This window comes from Setaria viridis, chromosome 4 (assembly GCF_005286985.2).
Source record: "Setaria viridis chromosome 4, Setaria_viridis_v4.0, whole genome shotgun sequence".
Classification (NCBI taxonomy): Eukaryota; Viridiplantae; Streptophyta; class Magnoliopsida; order Poales; family Poaceae; genus Setaria; species Setaria viridis.
The window spans coordinates 1,742,373-1,754,975 of record NC_048266.2 but is presented as its reverse complement, the minus strand read 5'-3'; the positions used below and the strand labels follow the sequence as shown (position 1 = coordinate 1,754,975).

The following is a 12,603-nucleotide window of genomic DNA, read 5'->3' as shown; positions in this document are numbered from 1 at the left end:
GCGCGCTCGCGCGGCAGAGCACACAACTGGCTCGGGTGTCGGGTGCTTGCCACGGCCGCTCCGCTCACATCACGTGGGGGCCACCGGCCGGCCGGAAACGGCGGACGACACGCTCGCACCAGTTGAATCCATGGCCATGGCAGGGCCGGCACGTTTTCACGGCTCCATGCCGCCGCTGCTGAACCACCACTAGCGATTGACTACTTCTGGTAGCGATTAGCGAAACCGGCCGGGCACACGCGGCGTCGCGTGATACACGACACGCACGAAGCCTGCCCACAACTCCCCGCTGCAGGTCCATCCATTCCATGACCGACACGTCTCGCGAGTCCAGGCCAGGGCGCCGCCGCTGCGTCGGCGTGCGGGAGCCACTAGCAAGCGTCAGGTAAACAGATGCCAGGAAATAGCTTGAGCACAACAACTCACATGAGAACAACATGTCCACCCGTTCTCTACAAAGTTTAGTTTCAGAAGGCAAATGAAGGTGCCTCGACCTGCTGATCAAGATCGACTTGACGTTACTGCTACTAGTTTACAACGGCGGCGACGCATGTGCTCGATGGAATCAGAAGCTCAAGCAGAGGCTGCGGATCTCCGGGCGCAGAGGAAGAAGTTGCGAGACCCCAGATCCAGCACCTTCTCCTCGGGCCTCAAACCTGTCCAAAATCCCCCAAGAACCAAGATCGATCAGTTTTAAAACTACGGCAATTTATAATTCAGATTTCAAGAACGAGCATTCAAGCTTGACTTTGTCCGTGCACGTACTCTCGAGGGAGTACTTGGAGAAATGCAGCTCGAACCCGTCGGCCGCGTCGCCGCCTTCCGCCGCGCCCCCGGGGTGCTGGTGGATCGGCGGGCGGCGGCCCTCGCGGACGTAGGCCGCGACGGCGGCGCGCACGAGGTCGGCCACGGTGGCGTCGGCGCTCAGCACCAGGTGCACGGGCCACAGGCTCCGGTCCACCGTCACGTTCACCAGCAGCCGCGTCAGCCGCCTGTCCGCCTCCGGCGCGGTCGCGCCCGCGCCCTCGGCGGCCACGCGCAGCGGCGCCACGCTCTCCAGCAGGTGGTGGAGGCAGTGCGGGTGCTCCGCTGCCGCTGGGTCCCCGCCGCCGCCCCGGTGCGCCAGCGCCTGCGTCGAGCCGCTCGCCGGCATGGCTGGCGTTGGTTGGAGATGGCCGGGAACGCGAGATGGATCGAGATGAGCTGAAGCTGAGGTCGTGTGTGCAGGTGCTGTGGTGGTGGAGGTGAGGGTGGGCGCGGGAAGATATAGGCGTAGGAGAAGATAGATACGTGTTGGGCAGGGAGATATTGTTTGATTCGTTGGGCAGGCACGGCTGATCGATGGTCGCAGTCACCGAGTGACGCAGCTGAGCAGAGATGATGTGTATCTCATCCACGTGGGCTGGGTCTGGGCTGCAGGCGATACCAGATACCTGCAGCCTGCGTCCGTCCGTGGCCAATTGAGTGATGGCTTCACGATGGGACGAGACACGGTTTAAAGGGTTGTTTGATACTCTGCTAAACTTTTATCACCTGTTATGTCGGATGTTTGATGTTTGATAGTAATTAGAAGTATTAGATATAGTCTAATTATAAAACTAATTGCACAGATTGAGTCTAATTCACGAGACGAATCTATTAAGCCTAATTAGTCCATGATTTGACAATGTGGTGCTACAGTAACCATTTATTGATGATGAATTAATTAGTTTTAATAGATTCGTCTTACGAATTAAACTCCATCTACGTAATTAGTTTTGTAATTAGTTCATGTTTAATCCTTCTAATTAGACCCTGCTAAAATTTAACATCTTATATCAAACACGCCTAAGCTACGTGGCCGGTTGATTAACCAGCTCGTCACAGTGAGTTACTGCACGTAATAATTCATTGCATGGGCACAGAATCATCAGCAGATAGTGTTGATTCCTCAACAACAAGAGAGAGAGAGAGAGATGTGTGTTGCAGAAAGAAGCTTGGACTCTGCGCTCTCGCGTGTGGAACCTTCATGGGAGGGGAGGACGGGGACGGGACGTGCCACGAGGCCATCTAGCGGCAGTAGGCTCGTGCCCGCCGGTGAAGCGTTACCCGGGGGAGGCGCGGCCTGCCTAACGGTCTACGGCGGCGAGCGAGGGAACCACCAGTCGCGGGTGGCCGAGGAGGAGACGAGCGAGACGCCTCTGATTGCCCGAACCGCTCGCGTCGCGCTCGCGCCGAACGGGCCTTGTCCTTTCCCGTCGCCTCTCGCAACGGAATGGATGGATGCCGTTGCTTTCCTTTTATTGCCCCACCCCCTCCGGCGGGATGGCCCCGACTTCTCTCGAACGGTGTCGAACCTGCCGTGGGTTTGCACGGAGTTCGGTTCGCAGTTCTGCACGGGACACCCAAGTGCAGCAGGCACCATGTCCGGCGGCTGTGGGCTCCGGCCACGTCCTGCTGCTTCGATTCCATCTCGGCAGCTCTCGAGTCGTGAATCCTGCGGACGGTTCTCGAGCAAGTATTGGGCCACGTCGCCCCGAATTCCTAACCGTCAGATCTTATATCCAGCGTGGAAAACGGCGCATGAGCGGAGCCGTTCTCCGTCCATCTTCTCGATGCTTCACGCGGCGTCCGCCCCGCGCTGCCGGCGGCGCGGCCAAAAACCCCCGCTGCAATCGCGAACGTGCGCGGCCTCCGCCGCCGGGGCTCAAGGACCCAGGAACCAGGCGGCCGATTCAGGAATTCTTGGGCGCCTTGCTAGCTAGCCCTCTACTCACTGCTGCAGCGGTGCACGGAACTGCACAGCTCGCGGTACGTATGGCTTCCTCCCAGGCGCTGCTGAACTCAAACACGGCAGCAACATCCCTGGCACTACAGCCTCCTCTTCTGTCCCTATCCGGTCATAGTGAGCTCACAGGTAACTGTTCCCGTGCTCATCCCCTTTTCGTTTCAGTTCACTTATTTTTTATGAATGGGGTTGAATGCATGATGAGTAAGGATTGCATTGGTTCCAGTTTCGCTCCTGATTACATTGGCAGATTATTTCAATACTCAGGGTTAATATTTTTGTCATACAGAGCACTTCTCTATCTGTTCGTTTGAAGCAAGTTGGGGCTTAAAATGTATGTCTACTAAGTATGATATATGAGAAGAAGAATGGTATGGATGTGTTTGTTGATTTGAGGTGAACGGCATGAAGTTTAAGTTGAAATCACTTAAATAACATGCTCATAGGACATGCACACCATGTGCTCGATAGTTTGCCTACGAGGGCTGATGTTGCTTATTCTTCTCAGTTCTCCCCCATGTCCCTTGCAGTTGCAGCCTTGCAGGGTGCAGGTTGCTGGAGATGGCAGATATAGCAGCGAGTGACCGGGTTATCTACAATATAGTGTACAAAACATATTTCAATAATTGTTCCATCCTGCTTAGTGCTCATAACGAATGCATTGATTAGAATGACTTCCAAAATAATAATTACTATTCGGAACATCATTTAGTAATCAACCATGGACTCATCGATTGACTCCTCTATTTGGTAATCAACCACCTTTCATATGCAATACCTGCTAATTCTGCTATACATAAGCTAAAGCAAGCCAGATGCCTCTATTTGGTAGTAAAGTGGTCAAATAGTGAAGTGTTACTGATACCTGATAATTACATTTAGAGTATGTTTTCAAGCAAAGATTCAATATGAGATGAACTTGACATGTTAAAAACTTATGTGATTTTAATGTCACTGGTGATACATCAGTACGAACTCCTTTATGATGTATCCTATATTAATTTTTTTTTCTAAAAGTTTTTATATAAACCTTCAGCCCATACTTATATATTTAGGATACTTTCCATGTAAAAGGAATTGAAGATATGATGCTGTACACACCAATTGCTGATGCCTAATAACTGACAAGAGAAATGAGCTTTCAGTTGGAAGTGTTTCTTATACCTAATTTAAAGTGACTGATTAAGATAAGTTATATTAAAAATGTGTCACAGCCACTAATTTTGCAAAGTTTTGTTTTTATACAATCCTATTTTTCAGCGCTGTAGTTTGTCATGGTACTGCCAGTGCTGCTCTTGTCATTATCAGAAATACAGCATAGGTGTAGGTGAGCAGTTCCTATGTACATATATTTTGCTATTTCTTCAGGTATCATTGCCCAATATTTTAAGCTTAAAAGTATTCATGAACCTCAGATCTATATATAGCAAGGAGCTGACCGTTTCATATGATATCTGTGTTAGAATATAGGACATTGCCATCTTCAAAACCCAAAACTGAATAAGCTCCACATTTACTTTTGTTTACTCAATTTTGCTGTCTTAAAACAAATTAAAATTGTATTAAGGAAATTTAAGATTTCCACTATAAGTGCTTAATCATTTTTTCCTTGCCACCGATTTGAGAATTAATAACCGTCCATCAGCAAAACACGGGATACTAATCAGATTGTTTTTTGTTAGCCAACCTGTTGTGTTCCCAAATATGTTACTTCATAGGTACGTGCCAGATTATCATGCAATTTCACAACTTTATAGCATGAGTACATCTGTAACATAGTATTTTCATGATTATAGGGAGGTCCCCAGCTTTGATCGATACCCCGAAGAAGACTTCAAACAGGCAAACACTACATCTGAATCACTTGGGATGTAACTTTGAAGCTCAGTGCCTTATTGCTTACCTTCAGCCTAATAAAATGTATGATGTATCAGTAATCTGTAGTAGACATAACGAATTTGGACAGCACGGTGATGTATAAACTAGGTTACATGTTTTTGTTGAGCGGTCATGCATCCCCTCCATATGTTGAGCTCTTGACAGGCTTTAGTCAAATCGAAATCAGAAATTACAATGATCACGCTGGTCTAATCAGAAATTTCTAGTCTCGACCTTAGATTTTCTTTCCCATTCCAAATCGGGAAGAAACGAAACTATTTTTTTCCCCAAAAAAACAAAAGGTATACTACTACGGTACAGTACGTAGTTAGTATGTGTGATGGGCCGAAAACATGAAAGCCCCCTAACCGACCGCTTCAGACCACGGCCCATACGATCCAGCCGACCTTTTCACTCCAACTTAACCAATCCGGCCCAGCCCATCCGAAGAGTCCACCCACACGCGCTCCTCTCGCATCTCCGAGCCCCCCCCGACAGGCGACAGGCACCGGTCGCCGCCGGCGCCGCGGCCACTAGGGACTCGCACGGCGCGTCGCGCCCAGCTACTGCGGCAAAGTCGGCGGAGCAGACTACCACCGGCCGCTCGTCTAATCAGGCGCCTCTGCCGGTGCTGTCAGCTGGTTCCCTTCCGTCTTTCGGCTTGGCTTTCGGGGATTGGGGATCCGGCACATCACCGCCGGAAAGGGGTAGCCAGCCATGGCGGCGAGGCAGCCGGCGCCGTCGTCCGCCTCCGCGCAGCCCGCGGCGGGGCTCTCCATGAAGGAGTACCTCAAGAGGTACCAGTCGGGCGCGGGCGCCGACGGGGACCAGAAGAAGGCGAAGAAGAAGACGAAGAAGAAGCCCAAGCCCGCCGCCACCGGGGGAGGCGGCGGGGTGCTCATCGTCGACGAGGACCCTGTCTGGCAGAAGCCCGTGCAGGTGGAGGACGACGAGCCCGCGTCGTCAGGTACGCTGCCCCCCTTCCTGAGCTCCGAAACCCTAGGTTGGAGTGCGAGTTCTGGATGGATTGGTGAGGGATTTTGAATTTGGGGGTTGGGGTTCGTGGCTGCAGGTGACGACAGGCCTCTGGTGGACGAGGACATCGAGGTCAAGCGGATGCGGCGCCTGGAGGCGATACGCGCGGCGCGGCCGTACAACGCCATCGCGGAGGATGGCAGCGGGTGGGTCACCGTGGCCGCCCCGGAGGAGCAGGGTGGTGGTGGGGTGGCCCGCCGCCGCAGGAACGACACGCCGTCGCCGGAGCGGGGAGGTGCTGGGAGGAAGGACCTCTCTCCTCCGCGGCGGCGGCAGCGGCGCGACACACCGTCGCCTGAGCCTGGAGATGCTGCTGGGAGGGATATGTCGCCACCGAGGATGAGGCGGAGGCGCCAGGACACGCCGTCACCAAAGGGAAATGGCGCGGCTGATCAGGATGATATGTCACCGCCACGGAAGTCTAGGCGGCAAGAAGACTCCTCGCCACCAAGGAGACGTGCTCGCAATGACTCCGAGGAGCCCCAGGACCTCGAGCTGCCAAGGAGGCGTGTGAGACATGATTCAGAGGATCCTCAGGACCTCTCGCTGCCACGGAGGCGTAGACATGATTCGGAGGAGCCCCAGGACATGCTGCCACCACGGAGGCGCACGAGGCATGATTCCGAGGAGCCTCAGGACATGTCGCCACCACGGAGGCGCATGAGGCATGATTCCGAGGAGCCTCAGGACATGTCGCCACCACGAAGGCGCATGAGGCATGACTCAGAGGAGCCCAAAGACACATCCCCACCTCGGCGACCGACACGGCATGACTCAGTGGTGCCAAAAGATTTGTCACCACCACGAAGGAGGAAGCACCAGGACGCTACAAAGGTGGATGATCTGTCGCCTCCAAGAAGGAGAAATTTGGGGCGAAGTCCAGAGGATGGGGACATTTTTCCACCAAGGAAGGGTCGCAAATTTGCATCAGATGATTTATCTCCTCCTCGTAAGGAGAGAGATCTTTCTCCCCCAAGGAAGGGTAAAAAGGAAGGAGCCCCAAAACAGGCGAGGAAAGCTGGACTGATGACAGCAGAGGAAGTTAAAGAGGACATCAGAAAGATCAAGGAGGATGAGATGCTCATGTGAGTGACGACTACACATCTAAGAATAGAGATGCTTGCCCATTGGTGTAGATTTGTAATATATTTATTTGTTGTTTTGCTATTAGGTTCGCAGGGCAGGATCCCTCATTGGTCGGGAAAGGGGCAAAGGCTGTATTCCGAGATAAGGAAGGTACGGTGTAGGCAGTATGCACAGCTTGTTTTGGTTATTTTATTGTCTGTTTACCATATAGCCGTGCTAGTTTCTTGGGTTAACATTGTTTGTGATGTTTGTCAGGGAAGCGGATAAGTGAAGAAGAGATGCTCAAGGCAAAGGACTCTGCGAAGCCGAAGGTAGATAGATGTTTCTTCTTGAATCTCTATATTCTAGTCATCTGTGTCTTTATCTTACAGTGTGTATATTCTATGGTTCATGGAATTTCTATTGTGGTTCAACCATACAGTTATATAGATTGGTGAACAAAATTTTCCACTATTTATCTATCTTGAGCCTTGACATTGTGTAAATTAGGACATATTTCTTGCATTCTTTTTTTTTTTGAGAAAGTGAATTCTATCATGGAACTTTTCTTTCCTTCCACCAGTACTGTGAAGTGCATTTTTTCTAAGCTCTAAGGGGCTGTTTGGTTGGAGCTAGCAAGCAGCATCTCCACCCCAGGCTGATGAAATCATGCACCTGGGGGCACTGCCTGTGCCCGGCAGCTTTTCCAGGACCCCAAGGAAACAAGCCCCAACTTTCAGCTGTTCATATGAGCGAGAATATACAATAGGATATCGAATTACTGATTAATTGACATATTTGCACAAACTATCCCCACCTAGTGTTATAATCCAAATAGACTTGAAGCTTATCGCTGGTGTTATGACAAATTTATCCTCTCTCATACTAGTTCTAGTTGTAACTATCTCTAATCAAATGAGTTCCTTCTTTTAGCTTTTAATGACCAATGTTGTGCTTATTGGCAGGAAATACATATAGAATGGGGTAAAGGATTGGTGCAGAAACGAGAAGCTGAGGCTAGAGTAAAAGAGCTTGAAGCTGAGAAGAGTAAACCATTTGCTCGAACAAGGTACTTGGCAGATGGTGCCTATCTGTCTTTTTCTCAACTCTTTGTCTAATTAGGTGTATAACTGTATAAACTTCCCCTGTGTATTTAACGCTGAGCTTTTTCTGCTTGTAGAGATGATCCTGAGCTTGATGCTATGCTGAAAGATAGAATCCGATGGGGTGATCCTATGGCTCATCTTGTCAAGGTAACTCTGACTTTTGATTTGGAGTGGCTTGGTTGAACCTGTTGAACACCATTTGTCTATTTCTTTTGAAGAATTGCTGATATTTGTGCTAATGCATTGCAGCACAAAGATCCAGAATATCTTCTTGAAGACTTAGGAGATGACGAGAAGATGAAAGAATCTGGCTTCATAGTTCCCCAAAATATACCTATCCACAGTTGGCTGAAGCGTAGAGTGGATCCTCCTCCAAATCGTTATGGCATAAAACCTGGTCGTCATTGGGATGGCGTGGATCGCAGTAATGGTATGTACCTTACAATGCCTCTATAGCACTATCAATTTTATCTTATCAGCTCATGCAGCATGTAATTGGCGAAAGAGGATCTGGGTTTGAATTTGTGATATGAACACCTTACTGCTGAGGGTCATCTATCACGTATGCAGGCTGGTATTAGTGTATTGTTAAAACAACTGTAGCATGGGCTGCTTCACTTCTCACTTCCGTTGAGCCTTTCTTAATGTTTCTTTTAAGAGAATGTAGTTTTGTTGCATATGTAGATTTGTCATTTTACATGGCTGTGTGCTATTGTAGAGGCCAGAACATTACCATTTTCTAAAAACATGTAGATTAGTCATTTTTTTGAAAGGTTAGATTAGTCATTTTACAAGAGTAGGTGAAACTTCATCGTTGTAACCTGCCTAACAAATCATGTGCTAGGTGTCTGTTACGTCACACAATTAATATGTTCATTGTGCATATCTTGCGGTCTTATCAACACACTTGCTTGTATGATTGTATCCGTGGGTTCTGTTGGCCTTGGCAGAATGTGGCCCTATGCCATTAATGAATGCCAATGGGTAGAGTTATTAACATGAGAGCTCTTTACTGTCATTGGCAGAATATTAAATTTCAAACAATATATGTTTGTCTCTGTGAGTTGTTTAAAAGTTGGTTTTTCCTGTTAAGGAGTGGGTGAACATGGTTGAAGAGAAGGGAACCTCTGAAAATATTTTCTTTCTGTGTTTTTCGTGTTTATATATGATCTGCACAGCAAATATATCGTGTACATTCAAATTATTGACCTTCTGTCCAATTTGTTGTACAAACTGTTGATAGAAACTGTACTATGAACCTAGCTGTTGTTTCTAAAATCATTTCCCATTTATTTCCAGGATTTGAGAAGGACATGTTCAAGCTAAAGAATGAGAAGCAAGCTATGGAGCAAGAGGCTTATCTTTGGTCCGTCTCAGATATGTGAGCCCGACTGCTGTTCCAACTTCCAAGACATGAATTGTGCAAAGGGGACTACATTGTGGTCGAAAGGAAGAAAACTCTTCAAACGGTTCTTTCACAAAATGTCAAGCTGGTGATGCTGTGCTGGAGTAGCTCGAATATCTCTTTGTTACGTATTTGTTGAAAATCTAGTTCGCATCCACATTTTGTAATGGCTTTGCATTTTGTATTGTGAACGTACATATTGCAAAGACGCATTTTGGTGTAACATATGAGACTTTAGATGGGTCATGGCGCTGGCGGCCCATTCGGTGAGATGAGATGAGATGCTGTTCGACATATTTATTTATTTTACTGGAACACGTTAGATTAGCCAAGTGGCTGCGGTCTCGGCTTTGGCAGCGGGGAGGAATCGTTGTCTGGTGCGGCTGGCGCCAATGTGGATCAAATAGATCGCAGGGATGACTTTTTTTAGCCTTTTTCGATAGGTATGTTTCATCGGTGAAAAAAATGCATTTTCTCCCCTCGGAATTCACTTCACAACCTTCTTTTGCTTCATGATTATTAAACTTCTTGCGCGCACATTCTATTCTTGGGATTCTGTTAATCCTAACCTGTAATGCTGCTGGATTAGTTTCAAGGAGGAGAAGGATGAATTGAAGTTCTACAAGGCTGAGCTCGCATCGATGGATCTCCGGAAGACTCCGGAGCTTAGAGTTGATTATTTGCACATCAAGAAATACAGCCCCCAGCTAGCATATGCCTTGATAGCGGAACCTGATAGGTATCTTACCCTTTGTCCTTGGAGCCACAACATTATGCTAATTAACAAAGTATTTGTTGCTTTTATGCTATTTCCTGATTTTCTGTTTTTAGAGTGAATTGCAACTTGGAGCCACAACATTATGCTAATTAACAATGTATTTGTTGTTTTTATGCTATTTCCTGATTTTCTGTTTTAGAGTGAATTGCAACTTGTCCTGGTTTTAAAAATTCTTCATACGAAGCATGCCGTTTCAGTAAACCCATGTATATCTGCCAAATTGTTGGACTTTGCCCCAAAACTTGACTTTTCTGTTGTCTCTCAAGAGTTTTGAGTCGCTTAATATCCTTTTCTTTTTGTTTGTCAGGACAAAAAATTCCATTGTCAATGCATTCAGAAGGTTTATCCCTACTGACAGTTACCTTCATGGAATAGAAATTACTGTCAACTGTTTGAACTTCCCAGTCTTTGAAAGGTAAATTTTTTTTCCCTCATTGAAAATGTGTCTACTGTTCCCTCAATATGTGAGTATTTAAACTGTTAATAATAATTTCAGGAAAGAGATGCTATTGGAGTTTTTGGTGAGCAACCCACCTGTTGTTGCTTTTAAGCTTCACGACAATGTTGACACACCCGTGTGTACAACAGAGGGAAGTAACATTTTGCAAGGTTACATTGACTATGTGGTGACAAGGCACAAGAGTGGGCTCACCTGGGCTGGCAATTTCCAGGCGTCTGACATGGTGGTGTTAAGGGTCAATGGGAGTTACGAATACCACATTCTTAAGGAACCTTCTCCCGGTCTGAATCATGATGCCATGAGCCAAGATTTCAAACGCCTCGCTGGCATCCTTCTACAACAATACACGCTGACCACCAGTACCAACCAGAACGACCCACCATTCTTTACAAACCTTTGCAAGTCCTTGCGCAACAACCCTTCTGATGTTCCTGCAAATACACAGTCAATGGATAAATTCACCATGTTCATCTGCAAACACATGGCTTTTCTTTCATCAATGAGCCGGTCTAATCTCATTTTCAACCTAATGAGAGTGTACAAGGCACTAAGTCTCAGTGATCGAGTCACCTTTGCATCCTGTGTTGATGGGTTTGTTCATCGATGCATCCTATTTGTTTTGCTATACCACGAATGCAAAAGCCATAGAAAGTAATTTCACCTGTTTGAAGTGCGTATTACTGTTTTAATGAGGAAAAAAAGGTTTAATAGAAGGCATGGAGGCTGTGGGTTTCGAACCAAGTTAAAGACAATTTCTTTGTTAGGTAGACATTCTGTTTGTAAAATGTTACTGAGGTTGATTTCTTTTTGTACAACAAATAACAATGCATCCCCATTCAATCTTGTATTTCTAATCATACAATTTCATGCATTGAGCAAGATGTCAATGGAAACCCCACAATTATCACACTGGAAGAAATTGATTACTTTCTGGCTTATCACTTTGATAAGTATTTGGTGGAGATGTTGAAGCGATTTATTGATCGATTTGATATGAAGGGGCTGTATGTGTCCTTTTTTTTTTATCTTTTTCCTTGCATGCAGAGCTATTTCTTTTACTTTGTTATTATATGGGAAGGAACTCTATTAACGGGTGTGCATTTCTTTGGCTTGCTCCAAGAAATACAGGACTACTTGACCCAGAGCCATTGGAAAGTGACCAGGATGCTTAACCAACAACCAACCTAACCAGCTACCTCATGATTCCCGAGTAATACCCAAACTTGACTTAAGCAAGGCGACTGGCATCACTTTTGTATATTTAGGATCTCTGCACTCTGCGGACTGAAGTGCGCCGAGAGAATTGCTTGCTCTTTTACTGAGCTCCCTATTGCCGGGTAATACCCAAACCTTGCCACATGGCTGGCATCATTTTTGTACAGTTAGGATCTCTGCGGACTGAAGCGCGTCTCTGAGGATTCTGAGGATTGCGTGCTGTGTGCTGAGCTCCCTGGCGCCATTTTGAGTTCCGAGCTCCCAAGTCACTTCTGGGATTTAGTCTCCAAGGCTGGTGACCTTCCGAACTGCCCAGGATTCTTGCTACAATGCAAGTTGCACTATGGTTATGTAACTGTATGAGATAGCGGAGGCTGTGCAGCTACTATGAAGTCTCTTGCGGACAAATGTCAAGTAGCTGGTAGACGAGCTTCATCTTTATCCACTGCTAGTTTTTGCCATGCATTGCATTGCTTACTAGTCACTTGTTAATGCGCATTCCTACGCTCCCGCCGTTGACTTAAGGATCTGTGGTTGGCTGAGTCGGTACCGAGTCTTGTATGGCGTGCTTCGGTATGCAGTTGGTGTGACTAACGACCCTTGAGTCTCTGAAGCTCGGCTTCCCGTGCTTAAATTACGGCTCCACAAGGAGAATTGGTGACCGTCTCGGCTAGCCCATCCGCGATTTGGTTAAGCCTGAAGGACGAAGGGACACCTCAGCCATTATCAAGAACTCAGCTAGTTTATAGAGTATGGTAGTCTTTTTTTTAGGACATAGAAGTATAGTAGTCCAGCTCATCATTTTGCTCACATGGAAGATCACGTAGAGGTACTCATTCTTTTACTCACATGGAAGAGAGAAGATCAGGAGAAAGTGTACTATCTCTTCTTCGG

At 47.3% G+C, this 12,603-nt stretch overlaps 2 protein-coding genes across 3 annotated transcripts; one reads left to right on the top strand and one right to left on the bottom strand.

The window, feature by feature from the left end:
* Positions 1 to 404: 404 nt before the first annotated feature.
* Positions 405 to 1,255, bottom strand: LOC117852050 (uncharacterized protein At4g22758). Its single transcript, XM_034733972.2, has 2 exons — positions 766 to 1,255; positions 405 to 656 (listed from the first exon to the last, which is right to left on the bottom strand). The coding sequence occupies exons 1-2, from the start codon at positions 1,151 to 1,153 to the stop codon at positions 574 to 576; spliced, it is 471 nt and encodes a 156-aa protein (XP_034589863.1). The 5' UTR covers positions 1,154 to 1,255; the 3' UTR covers positions 405 to 573.
* A 1,056-nt stretch (positions 1,256 to 2,311) lies between these two features.
* LOC117852451 (uncharacterized) lies at positions 2,312 to 9,526 on the top strand. Of its 2 annotated transcripts, none has more exons than XM_034734557.2 (9): positions 2,312 to 2,896; positions 3,057 to 5,612; positions 5,718 to 6,765; positions 6,852 to 6,916; positions 7,022 to 7,077; positions 7,711 to 7,814; positions 7,926 to 7,998; positions 8,101 to 8,281; positions 9,151 to 9,526. In XM_034734557.2, exons 2-9 carry the CDS (start codon positions 5,363 to 5,365, stop codon positions 9,234 to 9,236), a joined length of 1,863 nt encoding a protein of 620 aa, XP_034590448.1. In that variant the 5' UTR covers positions 2,312 to 2,896; positions 3,057 to 5,362; the 3' UTR covers positions 9,237 to 9,526. The 2 variants fall into 2 exon arrangements, with proteins under 2 accessions (XP_034590448.1, XP_034590449.1); XM_034734558.2 differs by having other exon boundaries at positions 2,312 to 4,485; positions 4,564 to 5,612.
* The last annotated feature ends 3,077 nt before the right edge of the window (positions 9,527 to 12,603 follow it).